Source organism: Lissotriton vulgaris, chromosome 10, assembly GCF_964263255.1.
Source record: "Lissotriton vulgaris chromosome 10, aLisVul1.2, whole genome shotgun sequence".
Taxonomy (NCBI): domain Eukaryota; kingdom Metazoa; phylum Chordata; class Amphibia; order Caudata; family Salamandridae; genus Lissotriton; species Lissotriton vulgaris.
This window is the reverse complement of record NC_141698.1, coordinates 548,404,140-548,426,244: the sequence shown is the minus strand read 5'-3', so window position 1 is coordinate 548,426,244 and position 22,105 is coordinate 548,404,140. Positions and strand designations below refer to the sequence as shown.

Here is a 22,105-nt window from a genome sequence, read left to right as displayed (position 1 = left end):
TACAACAGCTGGTTCAGTAGAACTCAGAGTATTTCTAAGCTTGTTATATGTACCTATGGTACCTTATGTGATCTTTCAAATGATATCTCAAGATTATATTTGGTAAAAACAACAGCAAGCTCAAATCCCAACCGCTGCACACCAATGTGAGAAGTTGGCCTGATATATGATGTTCACTAGTTCTAGTGATCACCTTGTATCAGTCCAAACAACCCTTATGGTGATTGGTTGTAAGTCAACCTTATAGACCAGCTATCCTAATGGTAGCATGGACAAAGCAGTCTTAGGCTAAACTCTATTGGCATGTGAAGCCAGCTGTTTTACCACATATAACCCCTTGAATACCAAGTGAAAGGACACCACGCAGGTTGTTATGAAAATAAACAAGTATTTATTAACTAACATACACCTCTGAACTCTTTATGAGGTCAGAGGGCTAAGCACATGACAAACTCTTAGGAAAAATACGTTTAAGTTGCACGATTTACAATGGTGCCCTAGGGGCACGACAAACCATATACTAAGTAAGTGGAATGTGAAAGTCAATAGAAGGAATGGAGCTGTCCAGAGGCTGTAGGATCGCTGGGACCACGCTTTACTAACTTGAGGTAAGTACTAGGAGGCCCACGGAGCGCGTGTGCAGAGTGTGAACTCACACGCGAGATGCGTACAAACGTCTATGGACAGTACAGTTTAGTAAAAAGGTGAGTACGGACGTCCCTGACTAGGTAGAACAAAAACGACAATGGAACTGGACACTAGGAGAGTCAAGCTACCCAGGCTGCGGGTGCATAGGTGCCAAGTCGTGTCGGGTTCCGGCGTTGAAGTCTATGGAGCCTGGAGGAAAAGATGTTGCAGGGGGTAGGATGAGGATGTCCGGTGGGATCCAAGGGTGGATCCGTGAAGAGAAGAACCTGAAAGCAGAGGGGACAATGTTCAAAGTCACTAGCCAGTGACTGGAGTGGAACCAGGAGTGGAACCAGATGTCGTCGTCGCAATCAGGTGAAGGTGGACGCTTGTCTCTGCAGCCACGTGGACCAGGTGGTGTCTTCGACGACCAGGATGGAGGCACGAGCTGTCCCACGCAGGCTCTCGCTGTCGGCGGTGTCGTCTCCGGATTCGGGTTCAACAGGCCTTGGCAAAGGCAACCCACGCGGTGAGGGGAAACGGCGTCTGGAGTGGACCAGGAGGGTCCGGGGTGCTCCTCTTTTGGAGGGGAGCAAGGGCCAGTCTGGAGCAACCAGACCAGCAGTGAAGTTGTCGGAATTCGTCGTCTGAGAGGTCACTAGCCAGCCGGCAAGTGACCAGACAACGCGTCGAGCAGCAAACAGGCAGAAGGGCCCCACGCAGATCTCGTGGAGGCTGGAGGGCTGATCTTCGTTGCAGGAGCTGCTCGGGGTCGGGGCTTCTCAGTCCCCAAAGCACTTGGACGAGGATGCCTCGGAAGCAGTGCTGGAGCGAAGTGCTGCTTCTTTCAAGATGGCCGGTCCCACGTGTCTCGTCGCACCCACGGATCTCAGCTGTGCTGCAGATGTAGGTAGAGGTCGGAGAGGTCTGGGAATCCGGGTCTCGTCGGGCTCTGAAGTCTGGATGCTTGCAGGAAGACGACAAAGGGAAGCCGCTGGACGCTGATGGTGCCTGCTTGTTCAGGGTGGACACTCCTTGCCCACAAGGGAGATTTCTTCAGTCTTCTGTGGAGCAGAACGTCGAAGTCCAGAGTTTCTTCTTGTAAAGTTGTTCAGGATAATCTAATTTGGAATGGGACCAGCTCCTACCTTAATCCGGCTAAAGGGGGGCTGCACTACGACTAGGTCCCTCCCCTGGGTGGGACCAGGAAGGGGGGTGGTTACACCCCCTATCCTTTGTCCGGTCTTGCGCCAGCACTGGGGCTGGAGTGCCCCAGGAACTGGTTTAGACCGGTGTATGCACGGGGACACCTTGTGTGCCCCAGGCATGTCTCATTCCTTTCAGCCCTGTCCTACCTAGTACACAAAATCCTGTCTGGGGTGGTGCTAGCACCTCCCAAGGCAGGAAACCCTTTGTCCAAGCCTCCCTCGCTGGAAGGACTCCCAGCAGCAGGAGGTCAGACTCGTGTCTGTGGTGGCAGCATCCATTTTGTGATGCTGAGGCTCGAGTTAACTTTAATCGGGGTTCACAGTTAGATAGATACATGTCGTGTCCCTCTAGAAGGGTGGAATGCTACCCCCGTCGCCAGAATTGGCGAGGGGGTAGTATTCCAATTCGTATGACACCTTACTCGACATGTTTTGATAATGCTATACCAAAGTTAGCATTTAACCGCGAGGATTATAATGCACTTAAGAGTATATGGTATAGTGTTATCAAACCGACGTGGGTGGGGTAGGTGACTAGATGCCTGCTGCCAGTAACTAACAAGGTGTTCTACATATAGTTCTGGCCCCACCAGGTCAGCCTGTGGGATCTCCAACCGGGGACTGCGGTTCCAGGGAGGGCCTCAATGAAGGGTTGATCCTACGACACAATCCAGGTCGTATACTCGATTCCTCCAACCACTGAGGGATCGACAGCAATTATATGAGCACTTTTGGTCCTGATGAATTGCCTTAGAGGCAAGAAACATGTCGACCACACTTCCACTAAGGGTTGAATGAGGCTTGATTACCTAACCCATCACGCCTCAATACCCCTTAATTTTCCTTTTAATAAAGCAGTGAGCCATGCTATTAAAACTTCGCCTAATGGACTCTACTGACTTTTTTTAAACTACACTCACGCTCACTATTGCACTTCTTTAGGCCACTCACACACCCATTGGCAAAGGAATAAAAGAACTCCGCCAAAGTGCAGCACCCCGTGCTGCCCGACGGGCTTTGCACCGCCAGCCTGTCGCAGGAGCAGGAAACCAATGATGACGCTGGACGATCATCGGGTGGGATGACAAAAGTCGTTCAACCGGTGACTTGTGTGAGGTATCCTTAATTCCGCAAAGGGTTCACAACATTCACTTTTCCTGTCAAACTCAATGAGAGAGAGGTTAGTTTTAGCCATTTAGTTGGCTTACTCTGGGGAACTCTGTACAACTGCTGTTGCTTAATAGTGTTATCATGGAACAGCTATTAGGACTTGGTTCCGCAAGCTGCAAACGGGCTCAGCTCATGCTAGAGCACCATCTCACATAATTCCAAGCACTCTGCCTTCAGGATTGATAAGGCCTGCCATAGGAGTGACTGATAGGAGGATATGTGTCCATTTTAGGGTTAGATATAGGGATACTATATCTAAAGCAAAGGGTGATTACACCACCTTGCCCCAGCCGATTGATCAGCCAGTTGTGTCAGATTTGGATGGCCAGCCAGGGGTGGCATAATACATGCTGCAGCCCCATGTAGGCCCTGGGTGCACCTATGCCCTGGGTACCTATGGTACACTGTACAGGGACTGATAAGGTAACTCAGTATCCAATTAGATATGTACCTAAGGTACATGGAGTCCATTTTACAGAGAGAGCAGGAAGCCTGGGGTCCTGGATAGCAGGATCCCAGGCCAACTAAGTCGAAAACCAGCAAAACACCAGGCAAAAAGTTGGGGGCAACCATAGTCAGATATCCACCTTCCTACACTGAGGACCTGGTGTCATTATTTCCACGTCCTCTGCCTTTGGTGCTGTTACCACGGTATCCACCTCTATTGTTTTTGGTAAAGGTGGTCTGTGCACCACCTTTATTGTATTGTGTTGTGTTTGCTGAGATGTTTGCCCTCTTGACTGCCCTCTACTACCTGAGCGACGAAAACAACCCCCTCTGAACTGTTGAGACTGCAAGGCCCCCATAGACTTAGCCGTCTCGGTGTCTTTCTTGATCTTTTCAAGAATTGTGTCAACGTCAGGCCCAAACAAGAAATCTGGGTTAACGGGGTGATTGAGGAAACTTGTTTGTATTTCTGGCTTAAATCCTGAAATTCGTAACTATGCCTGCCTCCTTAGCATTACACTAGTGTTAATGGCCCTGGCTGCAGTGTCTGCTGAATCTAGTGCACACTTGATAGAAGCGTTTGATATCAGTTTCCCTTCCTGAATCAACATTTCCGCCCCCTCTCTATATTCATCAGGCAAGTGTTGCAACAATTGCTCTAGTGTATCATAGTGAGCCCTATCGTATCTAGCCAGTAGAGCCTGTGTATTGGCTATTCTCCAAATATTCGCCACCTGCGCAGCAACTCGCTTCCCAGAGGCTTCTAATACTTTAGATTCTTTGTCTGGGGGAGGAGCATCACCACTTGTTTGTGAGTTTGCCCTCTTCCGGGCATTGGAGACCACCAAAGAGTCCAATGGCAATTGACCCCTTATATAAGTAGGGCCCACAGGAGCAGGCCTGTATTTCTTTTCAATACGTGGGTTCACCACCCTTGCTCTGGTTGTGTCCTTGAAAATGTCATTGGCGTGCTTAAGGACACCCTTCAGCATCAGCAGCGTCTTCACTGATCTGTCCGACGTAGAGAAGGTATCAAACAGAAAGTCCTCCTCAACTGGGTCTGCATGCATGACCACATCGTGGTTCAACGCTGCTCTTTCAATCAGAGCGTTGAACGCCGCAGTATCCTCTGCGGGGGCTGTCTTTACTTGGTAACACTGGGTATCCGCCGTGCCTTGATTGTCGAGCACTTCCTGCGAGTCATCCTGATTAGAGTCATCAGGATAGTTGAATTGCTCGTCATTTTGGTCATCCCCCCCACCATCATCTGTGCTTGTGGGGGAATGTGTAAAGGCTTGTCCATAAGGCCTCACAGACTCGAAAAGAACTGGCGAGGAAGCAGAGTCTCTTTTCCTTTTAAGTGGAATTTGATAGGATTCCATTGGCTTCTCCGGCAAGATCTTCCGTTTGAAAAGGGTGAGTCTTCCGGTTGCAGAGTACAACTTCTTTGAGCTTTCAGAAGAAGGTTGACTGGAACCAACGCCTTCAGAAGTGGCGGTCGGCCCCTTAAGTTTTGACATCATTTTACCAGGGTCGGTGCCCTGTGCCAGCTTAGACATTTTAGGTCTTGCAGTCGGAGGCAGTCCAAAAACGATAGGTGGAGGCCCCGATGGCTGTTTGACTTTTTTCACGGCCATCGCCAACTTCGAGCCAGGTGTTGCGCTGGGATTCCGAAAATGGCCGCGGCTTGATGCGTCACGTTCCAACGCGGCCATTTTGTGCTTGTCTTCGAGAACCTTCACCAGCATCAACTTGTATGCATTCGGACTGAGGGGCGGCTGCGACTCAAGTCCGTCTTCAGTGTCCACGCCCTGAGGGCAGCCTTAGATGACGTCGCTCCGTCTCTGTTGGCCTTTGGCACCTTCTTGGATGTACCGATCTTCGGGTTGGCACCCTTTTGTGACCCCGAAGGGGCGATGACACTCTTAGCCTTCTTATGATCAGATGGAACGAGGCTTTGCGAAACGAATACTGGTTTGACCAGTTTCAGTTTCGAAGGCGTACCCACCGAAGGCTCTGAAATATTCTTAGCCGGGCCAGGTTGCGAGGCTGTAGAATGAGTATAAAGATCTTGGCTAAGGCCTTCCGGCGATGCTTCGACCTGAGCCTTTGACAAGACAGTGTCACTTTCTACCCCCGAAGGTCCGGTTGGGTCTTGCTCATCGCTGGAGCCGCCCTCTGCGGCTCTAATGGCCATACCGTCGTCTCTTACCTCGACGGCTTCATCGTCTTCAATGTTCTCATCGTCTACCTCTTCTCCGTAGTAAGATTCTTGACAGGAGGCCGGGTCGGAGAAGTGCTCCGGTTCCTCCTCTTGCACGCCCTCGTCGTCCCCAGTCTCGAAGATATCCTCCACATCCGACGCTCTCCGCGCCGGCAGTCTCGCCTCACGTCGAAGAGCGAGCGCCTCTTCCGACCTGAATTTCGAACAGGCCAAGCAACTCTCCTCGTCGTGGTCTGGAGACAGACATCTGTTTCACACAGGGTGCTCGTCTGAGAGAGGGTACTTCGCGTTACAGACTGGGCAACGTTTAAACGGGGCCTGGAATTCCATCGTCGATGTCAATCTTCGATCGGGCCTAAAAAGCTGGGAGCACACGTGCTCAAGTATCCGGGAACCGGATAAGTTAACTCAGAACCGAACGAAGTACAATACCGACGCTTAAAGAGGCCTTTTGGCCTGAAGAAAACAAGTTTTCCTATAGGTTCCGAACGAGAGTCAGGGAACACATCCGAACCCAATGGCGGAAAAAAACAATCTGAGGATGGAGATGATGCCCATGCGCACTGTAGTCCAGGGGAGGAGCCACCTATCTTGTGATACTTCAAAGACTCTTCCAGGACAACAAGGTGCAATCATCCGGACCCAACACTAGGCGGCGGCCTATGCACAAGATATGAATTTAGCGGCCCACATGCCTCGAACACACAGACATACGCATAGTGATTTCAGATCCCCATAAGTGAGATGATAATAACGGACGAATAAACAACTCCATCTGATGTCACATTGCTTGACACCTTACATCTGCTGTGAACCTTGAATAGACTTAAAGGTAGTAAAAGTAAAGTTGGCAACAGGTTGTTAGGTGGTTGTGTGTTCCTTAAAGTTTGGGGCAACCAATGCTTCTAGTTAGGAAGTGTAGGGAGGAGGGTTTGTTGGGGGGTTTAGTCAGTTGAGTTTGTTTACATTAATGAGTGAAGCAGTGGGAACAGCCAAAGCACTTAATCTGATATTTGCTCTAACACTTACACGTATAGTAACATTGAATGGCACTCATCTGCTATGACGTTAGAACATCAACGGCTCCTTGATAAAATCAAAAGGGGGCGGTGATGTCCTGTGTTAGAACCTATGGCCTTGAGGTACTTGCTCCTCCAAGAGATATCATTTAATGGGCACCAACTATAGGTTCTTAGGCTGTTATCGGTACAATAGGGTAATGCAGGATTTGCTAGAGGCTCGCAAGGAGAGGCAATTCTACTGAATAAATTCTTCTTGTTTGTGGTCTCTAAGGTCCATTTAAATAAGCTGGGCAAATTCGCACTGCTAGATGGGATGTTAGAAGGGGCCTCAGTAGTTTAAATGCACCCCCGTCTATGGTCAACAATACCCTGGAAGCCCTAACATCACTGCTCCTAAGTGCCCCAAAGGGACAAGCTGGCTATAGAGGGTGACTTTAATGTAGTTTATGACACACACATGGATGCAGATTCTCCTGCTCAAACTGACAGGCTAACTGCCCTTGCTAAAAAGGTCCTTTCTTGGGTCTGAAGGACACCTGGAGTGCATGGCATTGAAACGAGCAGCAATACATACATGACCCAGCACCACATAGGCATCACTCATGATCAGATTACATTTTTATCACAGTAGCACACCTAGGTGTCACAACGGAGGTGATGATCCGCCCAAGAGGTCCCTCAGGCCACGTGTCCATGGAGAGGCAACTGCCCCATCCTCAATAGGGTGCAAAGGGGATATGGCGTCTTAATGCATGGTGACAGAGGGATGACGTTTTGTAGATTCCCTTAGGGATGCAATCATGAATAGTTTGAGCTGAATGCCCCCTCAACTGCCTCCCTGGGTACACGGTGGGAAGCTTTTAAAACTATGCTTTGTGGGCAGGTCTTTTCATAATTTATGGGTAGAAAAAGAGACAGGGAGCAAGAGACTGCGAACCTTGAAGGAGAAATACTGTCTAATGAGCATTGGCCCAGGGCACACTGGTCAGACAGTGAGGACAGATGCCTTGTACAGGTGTGTCAGACGATGAAAAACATCTTACTGGATATGACGAAATTAGCCATGACGCAATCCCGATATAAAGTATATGAATATCGTAAGAAAAAGAAAAAGCTGTTCCACTGCCTGCTTGGAGCGAGGAAGAGGTTACAATTGTTCCATTAGTCCCCTGTGCTACAGGTTTGAAGATCACAGGCTTGGTCTGAACAACGGAGAGGTTTGCTAAGAGTGAGTGTTAGATAAGGCACGATCCCCATTTGCAATAAAACGTATTCACCCTATGGTGAACTATCTCATCATTAAGTCACTCATAGATGATGAAGGATCAGAGGTTGACCAATCCATCATGCTAGAGGAGGTATTGGGGCAATAGTTGTGATGATGTCCGGTTAAGCGCCCGGGCCTTACGGCCTTCCTGTGGAACTCTGCTAAAAATTCTCCCTCCTATTGCCACACTTACTAAGTCTGTTCAGCGTGGTATGAGTCAACAGTTTCTCTCTTTTCGGACCTCCAGAAGGCCACAATCACTACTATTCTATTCTCAAACCGGGTAAGCCGCCGGAAGAGTGCTCTTCTTACTAACCCATTTCGTTACTCAAAGTAGAGGTAAAATTTCTAGCTCAAACACTTGCCTCTCAATTGAATTGGGTAATACGAACTCTTATAAATGAAGACCAAATAGGCTTTATGCCCAGAAGAAGAACCAGACACTCCTGAAGGCATGTTCTTATTGCTCTGGCCAGGGAATCTGACCAGCAGCGCTGGTCTCCATTGATTATGAAAAAGTATTTAACATGGTGTACTGGTCCTCCCTTTTCCATACTAGAGAAAATTAACATAGGTCTAAGCTTTATCACCTTGGTAAAAGCTTTATATTATGCTCCAGAGGCGCAGGTCAGAGTGAATGGTGTACTGCACCCTGCCCCCATTTTCCATAGAACCTGGTACCCCCAGCAAGGCTGTACCCTGTCCTTGCTTCTCTTTGCCTATATACCCTTTGGCAGAAAGGGACTGATGAGATGCCCAGCTGGTGGAATTTTGTTGGTTCATTGGATAGGAGGACAAGAATGCTATATAAGCAGATAATTTGCTTATCTTTCACAGATCTCCTTAAGAAGGTTCATGAAGATGCTCCAGATGAAATGCGTTACTTACCTGTAACTGCAATTATCCAGTATTGGTAGCTTTCATAGATTCACATGCCTGAATCATTCCCCGTCGTCGGGGTGGGAGTCCCCGGTATATAAAGAAAGTAATGTCATAAAGACATATAAATAACAATAGGCCAGAGGCCTCTCATTAGTAACATATCCATGTCCTTTTGTAAAAAGGACTGAACTTTGGCCAAGAGCCAATCAGATCTCACCACCCTCTAGAACCTTCCTGGAAGGAGCCCTAGTCCCTCAGATTTTCGTAAGCACAGTGCTGAATAGTACCTACTGAGAGAACTAAGGTGAGCCCTTCCAGGGGAGGTGGGTGGGTTGCATGTGAATCTATGAAAGATACCAATACTGGATAACTGCAGTTACAGGTAAGTAACGCATTTCTTATCCAGTATTATGGGTATCTTTCATAGATTCACATGCCTGAATCAGAGCAACAAGCAATATCCAGCACATTTCGTAAGGTACAACATGTAAAATCACACGATATAAGAATACCATTTGTGAAACAGAACAAGTACCTCCAAACAATGAAATAAAGAAATGTGCAAGAATGCAGTAGGAAGGTGGGATGAAAGAGAAGGCTCACCTCTAGTGAAATAGATGACGAAGTACTGCTTGACCCACAGCTGCATCTTTCATGAGTTCAGAATCCAAGCAGTAGTGCTTGGTGAACGTATGTGGTGTCTTCCACGTCGTTGCTCTGCATATGTCGAGAACGGGCACTCCTGCAAAGAGTGCCATTGAAGTAGAGACATCTCTGGTAGAATGAGCTCTCACTCTTGAATGCAGAGGATGATTTGCCTGTTGATGGCAGAAAGTTATTGCTGCTGAGATCCAACGGGAAATGCTCTGTTTTGTCAGAGGAAGGCCTTTTCTAGGCCTACTGAAAGCAACACACCGTTGGTTGGATTTCCGAAACTGTTCTGTTCGATGAATGTAGAATTTTAGACAACGCTTGAGGTCTAAAGAGTGGAGAGACCTCTCCGCTGCAGAAACTGGATTTGGGAAAAAAGTCCGCAAAATTACAGGCTCATTCAAGTGAAAATTAGATGGAACCTTAGGGATGAATTTAGGATTGGTTCGTAGAATAACTCTGTCCTGTTTGAATTGCAAGAAAGGATCCTGGATGGAGAAAGCTTGTAGCTCACCAACCCGCCTTGCAGATGTGAGCGCCAGCAAGAGAGCGGTTTTCCAGGACAGGTATTTGATGTCTGCTTTGTGTATTGGCTCAAATGGATGTTTCATGAGTTGAGCAAGGACGATGTTCAATTGCCAGGTGGGTGGTAAAGCTCTCACCGGAGGAAATGTCCTGAAAAGGCCTTTTAGAAACTGTTTAACTAGTCTCTCGGACCAGAGAGTAGAGCCAGTCGATGAACGCCTGAAGCGCGAAATCGCAGCCAGGTGAACTTTAATGGAGGCATGCGCCAGTCCTGAATACGCTAAATGGAGCAGGTAAGGAAGGATTTGTGCTGGAGTGGAAGAAAAAGGATGTATCTTATTTGCTTTACACCATACACAGAACCTTTTCCATTTAAGAGAATACGTTTTGTTTGTACTCTCTGCCCGAGCCCGGGCTAAAATGGTCCCGCATTCTTGAGAAATGTCTAGGTTCTGAAACTCTCTGAACTCAGGAGCCAAGCCGACAAACTGAGAGATGCTGGATCCGGATGCTGGACTTGACCTTGGTTCATTGTCAGGAGAGTCGGGCCAGGTTTGAATAGGATTGGCGGTTCCTGTGATAGGAGGTGAAGCTCCGTGAACCAGTGTTGGCGCGGCCACGCTGGAGCAATTAGGATCAGGGTGCAATGCTCCGCCTTCAATTTCCAAAGAACCCTGGGAATCAGGGGAAATGGCGGAAATGCGTAAGCAAACACGTTGCACCAACTGATCGAAAATGCATTCCCCAGGGATCCTGGTTGGGGATGCCAGCTTGCGTAATATTGGCATTTTGCATTGTGACGAGTCGCAAACAGATCCACAGGTGGCTTGCCCCATCGGGCGAATACCGAGCTGAGAAGATGACGATCTAGCTCCCACTCGTGGCACATGGAACGTTGCCTGCTGAGAGAGTCCGCCAGGACATTGTCCGTCCCTGGGACGTATTCCGCCCGAAGGGAAATGTTGTGTTGTACAAGCCAAGTCCAAATTTCTTGAGATTCTTGAGACAACGACAGAGAACGTGTTCCCTCCTGTTTGTTTAGATAGTGCATTGTGGTGGTGTTGTCTGTTCTCACAAGCACTGGGGAATTCCTGATCCTGGGTAGAAACGCCTTTAGTGCCAGGTATACCGCTCTCAATTCGAGGAGATTTATGTGTAGTTGTTTCTCTGCTAGGGACCATTGCCCATTGATTGGGAGGTCCTAAAGAAACGCTCCCCACCCTTCCAAGGACGCATCCGTCGTTATTACGTGTGGCGAGGTTGGAAGTATGAAGGATAGGCCTTGTCGCAGATTTTGAGATGGACGCCACCAATCCAGAGCCTGGACTATGGCAGGAGTGATCCGGACGACGTCGTCGAAGGATCCTCTGCATTGAGTCCACTGAGCAGATAGCGCCTCCTGAAGTGGGCGCATATGAAGGCGGCAGTGTGGGATCAAGAGGATGTTCAAAGACATCATCCCTAGCAAGGACTTGTAGAGGCGCACGGTGATAGATTTTTTGGACTGAATCCGGGTGGCCAAGGTCCTTAGTTTCACTTGTCGTTCTATTGAAGGTAAGGCCTTCCTTTGAGCAGTATTTAGGACAGCTCCGAGGAACGTGATACACTGGGACGGTTGAAGGACAGATTTTTCTTCATTGAGTGCGAGTCCCAGAGCACTGAAGAGTTGCAGACAGGCGTCGGAGGACTTGGTCACGCCTGCGTGAGTAGGTGCCTTGACTAGCCAGTCGTCTAAGTACGGGAATACCTGGTGATGTTGTTGGCGAAGGTGTGCTGCTACTGGAGACAGACACTTGGTGAAAATGCGTGGGGCTGATTTTAGACCGAAGGGTAACACTCGAAACTGGTAGTGCTTGCCCGCCACCTTGAACCTGAGAAATTTCTTGTCGTTCTTGTGGATCGGAATATGAAAATAGGCGTCTTGTAGGTCGAGAGACACCATAAAATCGTTTGCATTGAGAAGTTGTAGCATCTCCTGGATTGAAACCATGCGAAATGACTGTTTTTTGAGATATTGGTTGAGGTTTCGTAAGTCCAGTATAGGTCTCCATTTTTTCACCTTTTTCCGAATTAAAAAGAATCGGGAATAGAACCCTTTGTTTATCTGAGATCGGGGAACTTTTTCTATCGCTCCTTTTCTGAGCATGAGGGAGATTTCCAATTGTAGTTGTGTTAGATTTTTGTGCTGCATTGGAATCGGAGGCGTATGTGGAGGATGTTCCACAAACTCCAGAGAATGTCCGAATTTGACAAGTTGGAGGACCCACTGATCTCTCGTAATTTGTTGCCAATTGTGAAGGAAGGATGTAATTCTCCCGCCAACTTTGTAAGGTGGAGAGAAACTGGAGACCTGCGTCAGAGAAAGGTCATTGTCTTCTGCCCGTGTCCTTCTTCCTCCCCGTCCGCGAAAGGAAGATTTGTTGTAGGACGACTGGTTCTGCGGTTGCCTCTGTTGGTACTGGGTTTTATATTGTTGGCCTGAGCTGTAAGAGGATTTGTATCCTTGACTGTTGCCTCTGAAGGACTGACCTCTCCCTCTGGAGCCACGAAAGGAAGGGTTTTTATATTGTAGAGTACCAAGAGCCCTTGCGGTATCCGTATCTTTTTTGATACCTTGAAGCATGTCATCGATGTGTTGTCCAAACAGAAGTTTACCGTCATAAGGCATGTCTAACACCTTGGCTTGAACTTCAGGCCGAAAAGATGTTGCCTTAAGCCAACCTTGGCGTCTCAGGACTGCAGCTCCTGCCAGCTGTCGGAAACCTGTGGACGCGATATCCAGTGCCACATCAATCATCTCCGAGGCGGAGCGCTCGCCTTCGAGGAGAATCTTCCTCACTTCTTCTTTTTGCTCCTCTTGAAGTGAACCCAAGTACGGAGCTACGTCTGCCCACATTTGGCGGTTATAACGCCCCAGTAGAGCCAAAGAGTTTGCTGCACGCACTTGTAAAGCTGACATGGACGAAAACTATTTTCCTATATTGTCAAGCTTCCGGCCCTCCTTATCTGGCGGCGCAGTCAAAACAGCTGAAGGATTTTTTGACTCGCGTTGTGCCGCTTGGGTTATTACCGAATAAGGCTTCGGATGGCCGATAAGGCAAGCTGGGGCAGTGTCCGGCGCTTTGTATTTTTTATCCAATCTGGGCAGCACTGGCATCAGAGATGCCGGGGTCTGCATTATCTTCTCCCCTTAGTCCCAGACGTGATCAATGATGGGAATAGATCGTACTGCCTTTTGATATGGGTCTTTAAAATCGTAAAGAAAACAATCTTGTGGTGTTGCAGTGACTTTGAGGCTGAAGCGTAACGCCGCTCTCTCTACGATGTTGTGGAAACCCCCAATGTCTTCCGGGGGAGAATCCGCTTGCGCCTGTACAGGAGATGCGGGACTTGACATGATGTATTCATCATATTCGTCCTCCTGAAGCTCGCCTTCCTCACGTTGCTGCTCTTCCTCTTCTTCTTCCTCCTCCTCCTCATCAGAGGACGGCAGAGGGCGTGAGCGAGACTGCTCCGAATGGAGAATCAAAGGAGCCGGTCGAGATTTAGGAGGCGGTGTGACCACTGTAGGTGTCGCAGGGGTTTGTGTCACCACTGGCTGAGGCGGAGCAGTGGACGGGAATCTTTTGCTTATAATCTGCAATGAGAAACTGCAGGTCTGTCACAATAGAAGCAGGAAGACACACCATAGGCTGTTGTGGAAGCGGTGGAGGATTGATCTCTTCCTGGTACTCTACATCCTGTTCCTGCTCCTGTTCCTCATAGTCTGAACTTTCGTGACGTTTGACTTGCAGTTCAGATGGGCTTGTCGCTTGCTGAAACATAGGGCCCTCATCTGAGTCCTCAGTATCCAGGATATTAGCCGGGGGAAAAGGTTGTACCCTGCTCGGCGATGTTAATTCTGGCATGAGTGTACGCGCAGTCATCCTGAAGTGTGAATAGATACACTTCAATGGAGGTGATTCAGTCGTCGACGGATTGGTCGTCGACGGGGAACCGTCGATAGTCGACAGAGTGAGTCGTCGACGGTGTCTTCTTCATCGACAAAGTTGTCGACAATAGGATCGTCGACGATGTTTGCTTCGTGGTCGACTTCGTCGTCGTCGGCTTCGTCGACGCTGGTGCCGTCGACGGCTTCGTTGTCGACTGCTTCATCGACGCTGGTGTCGTTCATGGCTTCGTCGTCGACGGCTTCGTCGACGCTGATGTCGACGTCGTCTTCGCTAGGCTCGCCGTCGACGGGCCCGTCGACGGCTTTGTCGGCGCTGGCATCGTCGACGATGACTTTATCAACGATGAGCTCGCCGCCGAAGACGGTTTCGTCGGCGTCGATGATTTTGTCGACAATGACGGTTTAGGCTTCGTCGACGACGAGGTGCTCGTCGACGGTGGCGCTGAAGAGGTCTTTTTTAAACTAATAGATGGAACAGACCTACCCGTCTACGACGAGGATGTTGTAGTCGTCGACGTCGATAACATAGAGGACGCCACCGTAGTGGAGATCGTGGCTGTCGACATTGTTACCGGCAGGGCTGAAGATGTCACCATGCCTGTCATCCACTTGAAGCCTCTTTTTGCTACAAGAGGCACAAGGTCTGAAAAGTCCTTTCTTTGGAGAATCAGTCATGACAAAAGCAGAAGATTCCTCACAGGAATGAAGTTCTGAGTAAAATTGTGGAGATAAATCCAAGAATATAAAGAAAACTGAGCAGAGCTCAGAGGAGACTCCCTTAGCACGACGTGCGGTAGAAAATCTGAGGGACTAGGGCTCCTTCCAGGAAGGTTCTAGAGGGTGGTGAGATCTGATTGGCTCTTGGCCAAAGTTCAGTCCTTTTTACAAAAGGACATGGATATGTTACTAATTAGAGGCCTCTGGCCTATTGTTCTGTATATGTCTTTATGACATTACTTTCTTTATATACCGGGGACTCCCACCCCGACGACGGGGAATGATTCAGGCATGTGAATCTATGAAAGATACCCATAATACTGGATAAACATGGGGACACCGCAAGATTACAGGATAATTGGCCTGAATCCACATTAGAATCTATTTTGGGTCCTCTGTAGGTCTCTGGCTCCCGCATCTGTGTAGCCACAACGTACTTCCAATACCTGTGGCTCTCTATGTAACACACGATCAACGTAAGGCTTCAGACAAATACTATCCCTATACTGCAGCAGAAGGGTTTGCAGGCCTACTCCTCACTCTTGCTCTCCATAATGGGTAGAGCTGTGCTCTGCAAGATGATTATACTCGCTAGATTTTAAAAACTCTGCAAAACTTTCCTTTTGTCGTTCCGCATACCTTCCTCGCTGATCTGCAGGCCATGCTGACTAAATATCTGTGGGCTGGTAAGCCCCCCAGAGTTTTGTACCCAAAAATGAATTTCTATTGGAGGCTGGCTGTTTGGAGATTGTATTAATTCAGGTTCCACTGGAATTAGAAATTCTTGGAAAACCAGGGATTCTGGCTCTGTTAAGCTGAAAATATTTTGCTGCTTTCTCCATAAGGTTGTGGAAACCACCAATGTCATCTTGTGGTGAGTCCACTTCCAGTGGTGCAGGTGGGGATGGTGTTAGGATCAGATAGTTATACCACTCGTTAGGTACTGAAGCAGAATCTCAGATCGCCCCCATCTTCGCTATCCTTGTTTGAGGAAGGTGGATCATCCGCTGGTGGGTCAGCCAATGCACTTGCAAGTGTAGGTAAAGGGGTCACTGTTGCTGATAATATAGGTGGTATGTGAGTGACTGGTGTCTGGATCTGTGGACAGGTTTTTGGTGGTTGCTGCGGAGGATCAGTTGTCGCAGGATCTGGGAATCTTTTGTAATAGTCCTGGAGCATCCGCTGGAGATTGATGACTAACTCAGTGGCATTTGCACAGACTGCTCCAGTTGGCCCTTCTGACCATAACCAGAGTACGGATTCTCACACTATACTGGTTGTTTACCTGTAGAAATTGGTCCCCATAGAATTGGAAGTTCTCCTGATCATCATCCTCCTGGCACTTCACATGACGTTCGGAGGGACTATGCACTACCTTACAAAGGGGCCTTCATCCTATGAGTCTCCAACATCTAATAAATGAGCAGGCAGGAAAGGTGAAACTTTACTTGGTGATGTACGGGCAGGTAATATTGTTTCTGTGGGAGATTTTCCTTTAATATAAATAATTGAGACAGGCATCAGAGGTGTTAATGGTGCCTTTGTTGCTGAAAACGCCATTGATGATATTTGTAATGGAGGTGTCTTCGTCAATGGGACTCTCGTCCACGTTGACGGGGTTTTCGTTGGCGTTGTAGTCAATGATGTTTTGGATATTTTCCTAACTACCTTTTGGTTTAAGGTGTCATTGTTGAAAGTATCCTAGATGATATATTTGTTGTCAATGCTACTGGTGACTATGTGATAATTATTGGTGATGCAGCTGGCATGAATGTAGATGTCGTCCTAGTGGTGGTGACCATTGAAACCGTCGATGTTGATGGTGCCGTCATCGACAAAAACTCGAACTGAGGTGCAGAAACTGTTTTTAGAGGCTTTGTCGTTCACTTGAAGTGATTTGGATGATTTGTTATGGGGAACTTCCTTCTGAGATGGATAGTGGGTTCAGATGGAACATTTTCTGAGGAAAATGTCTCCATTTTTGGAATTATGAGGATGCTCCACAGATTTTCAGTAATGTCCTGAGGACCGATGGTGGGTCTTCTTCAAAGTCCTTTTTGGTGACCCTGGAGGCACTTTTTCTGAAGGCCTATCAGGGCTCGACAAATCTGAAACATTGTACTAGTCCTGCAGGTCGAGTAACTTGGAAAATCCACTCGACCCAACTTGACCTCTGTCTCTGAAAACGGAGCAAAAGTGACAAGTTAACAAGATTTAAAGGCATCTTTATTGCTCAGTCCCTTTGTGGGCAATAAAAATGCCTTTAAATCTTGTTATCTTGTCATTTTTGCTCCGTTTTCAAAGACAGAGGACAAAAGTTAGTTTGTCTTCCTACTCGCCAGAAAGGGCGAGTAGGACCTAAAAAATAGCTCGTCCTCATCCATTCTCCCTCGCAAATGCGAGCGGGCGAGTGGATTTGTCTAGCCCTGCCTATCCCTCTTACTGGATTTTTCTGTCTTAAAGGAGTCGTCACTGTCCTCAGAGAGAGGCTTTTCTGTAGGCTTTGGTTTCTACAGCCAAAGCAACAATCTTCCCTCTCTGTCTATCAGAGTTTTTGAGAGAAAGTGTGGCATATCTAGCAGTCTTTAACTTTATGGATGAAAACAGTAAACGCACTTAAGTGGATCTTCTCTGTGCAATCTCTTTTTGCCACAGGTCCCACATGGCTAAACAGTCCCTTTTTAGGTGGTTCAAACATAGTTAGGTAGTCTGAATATGATATAGGAAAATATAAATCTGAATTGAAGAAAATTATTCTTTAATGTAAACCAAACTCTAGAAAACTAAACAGAGCTCAGGGAGACTCCCATCACACAACGTGGGGTAGAAAATCTGTGGAACTGGTGCTGTTATGATGAAGGTTCTAAAGGGTGCTGTCGCCTGATTGGCAGGTCTTAGGTATTTTTAAATAATCCAGATAAGCTATTGAAATTAACCTTTTAACATTGACGGCTATGTAGGTCTTTGACTACTGCTTTCAATGGTATCATGGGTCTCCCACTTTGAAATATCCAATACTGTAGAAAAACAAATTTTTGCATAGCACATTTTTCCTTATTTCCGAAAAAATCTAAATTTAGCTACATTTTGGCTAAGTTCTCACTTCTCTCAAGGAAATTCAGAGACTCTGGTTACTTTTAGAATGACCAACGTATGGAAAAAAAAGTCACACCAATTTGACCCTGATACTTTCTGGGGGGAAGAAGAAGGCTTAAGGTCAAATTACCCTGTGGCGGAGGGAGTGGAGGATCAGGCGGCAGACAAGAGCCTCAGCACTGAAAGAGTTAAGGGCGTTGGTGTATTTGCAGTGCTTTGTCAATACTTGATTTTGTTTTTATCACTTTACAATAAGTTGTTCGTTATTCATGGGCTGGAATTTACAAATTGTATACTTAATGGAGAGATGCAAAGGCATACAACACAAACATAGCTACATTTATACGTCTCTGAGTTCTACCCATTAACAGAAAGATAGAGAGCCAGCATAATGACTGGGGGAGCAAAGTTGAATCGAAAACATATAGAGCAAAAATAAAAGAAAAATATCCTAACCTCCAAAAGGTGAAAAACAAGGGTAACATCAAATGCAACTCTACACAGGGAAGGCCCTCGCGTGGTTCCGCTCATTCCTCTCGGACCGGTTTTTTAAAGTAGCCATTCCACCTGGCCAGTCCTCATACCACTCTTTGGATCTGGGAGTCCCTCAGGGCTCTGCCCTCAGTCCCACATTATTCAACCTGTATGTGAAACCGCTGGCTGCCGTCGTCAGGCAGTATGGCCTTACGATGACATCGTATGCCGATGACACGCAGCTGGCGGTGACACTCAGTGGGAACCCTGAGGTGACGGCGCCCAGATTCCAGGCGGGACTGATAGCTGTGGCTAGCTGGATGCGTAACAACTGCTTACAGCTCAATGCCAAGAAAACCGAGGTCCTGATTGTGGGGAAGCAGGCGGAACTCTGGGGAGACCAGTGGTGGCCTCTCGAACTGGGGGCGTTGCCCATTCCAGTGGACGTAGTTAAAAATCTGGGAGTTTGGCTGGACTCTAACCTTTCTTTCACCAGCCATACGAAAAAGACAGCAGCTACCTGTCATGGCATTCTGCGAGGACTCAGACCAGTCCTCAAATTTTTCGATCCTCCCACACGTCAACTGGTGGTGCAGGCCTCTATCCTGTCTCGGATAGACTATGGGAGTGCCTTACTCCTTGGAGTCAACCAGGCGGAGGCGACTAGGCTCCAGAGGGTGCAGAACGCTGCTGCACGGGCCATTGTAGGCCTCCCAAGACGATGTTCGGTCTCTCCTGTCTTGGCCTCTCTGCACTGGCTTCCGGTCAGACAGAGAATCAAATTCAAGGCTCTCTGCCTGACATTCAAGATTTTAAAACTGTCTTCTCCCCCGGCCTTGACAGGCCTTATCTCTTCTTATGTCCCTACACGATCCCTTAGATCAGAAGCCCAGTATCTGGCGAATAAGCCTAGGTTCAGGCTTAGCAGGATGGGAGGTCGTTCCTTCCGTGTGATGGCGGCGGATTTATGGAATTCTCTCCCTGTTCAAATCCGCGCCCTTAACAGCCTGACCCTCTTTAGACGGGCCATTAAAACTCACCTGTTTACCTCTGTCAGTTAAATATCCCCCTTGTTCAGCTTTGATCTGTTATGTTGCTGCATATGATCTGGCGCCAGGACGCCCCTTCGCTGGGGCAGCTGTTGCGCCTAATAAATGTTATTAACAACATAACAACACAGAAATTAATTTAGAGTCAAACTAGGCCCCGGAGAAATTTTCTTTATTCAGGATTCCCAGCACTGTGAGCAGAAAATCAAATTGTCAGACTATCTCTGTATTATAGGACAGGGCAGCTTGTATAATATTTGAAATTACAGTGCAAATTCTCTGCTTAGTCAGTAGTTCTGAGTATAGGAACACTATTTGCCTTTTTATTATTCATATAAATGCTATTGTAGGATGGCATTTTCAGTCAAACACCTTTTAACATGAATGAGTATCTTTGATTATGGTTACATTCAAAATTAAAAAAACCTGAATAAGAAGTCAACTATAGGCATGTTTTTTTTTAATGTCCTTCAAATTTGAAAACAAATATTTGAAGTGGTACTCTGAGATTCGGCACATACTCGGGTATTGGCAGAAATATTCTACTGTTCCTGAATTCAGAGGAAACCCCATGTTGGAAAAATGAAATTTGATCTGAACACAGATCTAACAAGCTCTTCAACTTCATCTTCATGAAGAAAATAAGATAAGACTTATGACTTCCTGGGACATTACACTCCCACATGTTCATTCTTGAGCTAGATTCGCAATCTGCAAATACCAACACATACATAAATACAATCTACTCTTGACCCTAATCCCAATAATTGTATCTTTAAGGGGGTGGGGGGTGTAGGGGGGGGCTGTGCCTAATGTTCAGTGCTCAACTGATTCCAAGCTAGGTTTGTGCTCTACAAGTACCAGTACATACATACATCACATTCATAAGTAAAGACATTTAGGGCATCCTTGCCAAGACCACAATGTGAGGAATGACTAAATACTAAGGAGACAGGTTAGACTCTGAAAAGAAGGAAGTAATGAAGAGGAAGAAGCGGACATGATATTTTGGTAGAGCACATATGAACAGCCTGACCTGCTCAGAATCGCTTTGCTGTCACTTTCTTCTTTCCTTGCTTCAGTTGTTTCCTTCCAAGCTTCTCCTTCCTAGCTGCAGCAGTCGTGAATGTGATACAATGAGTATCTAGAAAATCCAACAGCTTTCCCATAGAAATTTTTATTCCATTCTGCTTCAGCTCTGCCTGAAGTCCTGACAGCTCAATAGGCTCATATAATAGTATCTTCCTGTGCAAGTCGGGGTTTAAGTGAAGGTACCGTCTCACCGCCTCTACCTTATCCTTCTCCTTGACAGCAGCCTGGGATGATGAGATGGACTCTTCCTCTTCTTCCTCACCAGAGGCGAATGCAGTTTCAAACTCATTGGTCGAAGAGCTAAAAAAAAAAAAGGACATATTATTCAACAGAGCTAGGGCACAAGTATAATATCAAACAGCTATCTAAAATGGTTACCTTAGCGGCTTGCCATGCTTACAGGTACTACCATGCTGCCCTGATCTCCCAATTAAAACATCTCTATTTTCACCAGCAGAGCTGGAAAACTTCCACAGCTGTACTCCTGTGCTTCTATCCTATACTGTAGAATTCAATGCTGCTACACTACAGATCACAGCTTTAACACTGCTTCTACATTCCAGTACTCGACCCTGCATACCATTCTACAAAATACCTCAATCTTAAACTGTGCCATGTTGTGCTATTACATTACTGAAATGCTCACTACAACAATTACTGCGACTCGATCACAATTTGCTGGACAAACTGCTGTTCCAGTGATGGAATCACACCAACTGTGATTGTGCCACTCAATGCTAACCTGTGTTTTGTTACACTCTGCAATGATTTGACAAGGCATTCATTCTACTGAATGAGTGCGTGAAACTGGAGGGCATTGGTGGCCGGAGCAGCTTTAAATGGTGGAAAATATATTACCATCCATGCAATATTTTGGTATTCAGACTCTTCGTAGGTGCATGGTGGAGTATGCAATTGCTAAGTGTGGGGCATTGTAAATGTGAGGGCTAACTATCAACGATCCTACATGTTTGTCTAGCACCTCCAACTAAATAATATCTATTCTTGTTCATTATAACTGATTTGTACAGGGGGGGGCCTGGCTTGGACGCTGGCCAAGATGGCGGCGTAGTCCTGGAGCTCCGGCGCCGCTCCTCACACTCGATGCATTTGGGGCATTTTATTCGAGTCTACTACCGTCATGACCCGAGTCCCGCGAACCGGAACATGAGGAGAGCCTAGCGCCCTCATTGTTTCCCGGTTTTGCGACTTGCTCGGCGACTGCAAGGGAGTCCCGTTTTCGCGGCTGCGGCCGCCATTTTGTGCGCCGGCCGCGATTCCCGGAGGCAGCCAGCTTCTATCCTTCTGCCGCTGTTTTGCCACATCCTCGATCAACGGAGGACACCCTCTGCACGTTCCACCAATGGTGAGCACAATTTAGCTGGGAGTTTATTTCTAAGGCGCTTTATATCTCGCGCATCTCCCTTTATGGTCTCTGGCGCCATTTTGTGACTGTGGCAATTCATCTCATCGCCCACCTGCTTCATTGCTTCTTTGCCTCACTATTTTGTCTTTCTCCGTCATGGCCTTGGATTAAAATGTCTCCAGCTCATGCAGACCTTCTTTACACCTGACTTCGCCCTTTCGTTTGTCATGTGTTGGGATACTGCGTCAGGAGATTTTTCTTCACGACTTGCTTCAGGAAATTAAGCATTACTCCCTCTACTTTTTCATATGGCTTTACTCATCCTTATTTCCAGCT

General features: G+C 47.3%; 1 protein-coding gene across 3 annotated transcripts in view; it reads right to left on the bottom strand.

Annotated features, from left to right (window-relative positions):
• Positions 1 to 22,105, bottom strand: part of SLX4 (SLX4 structure-specific endonuclease subunit) — a 590,413-nt gene that overhangs the window by 25,305 nt on the left and 543,003 nt on the right. For all 3 annotated transcript variants that reach the window (XM_086941400.1, XM_086941399.1, XM_086941398.1), the window contains exon 15: positions 20,348 to 20,703. In XM_086941400.1, the coding sequence (XP_086797526.1) occupies positions 20,352 to 20,703 (352 nt within the window). In that variant the 3' untranslated portion in view covers positions 20,348 to 20,351. The remainder of the gene's footprint in view (positions 1 to 20,347; positions 20,704 to 22,105) is intronic.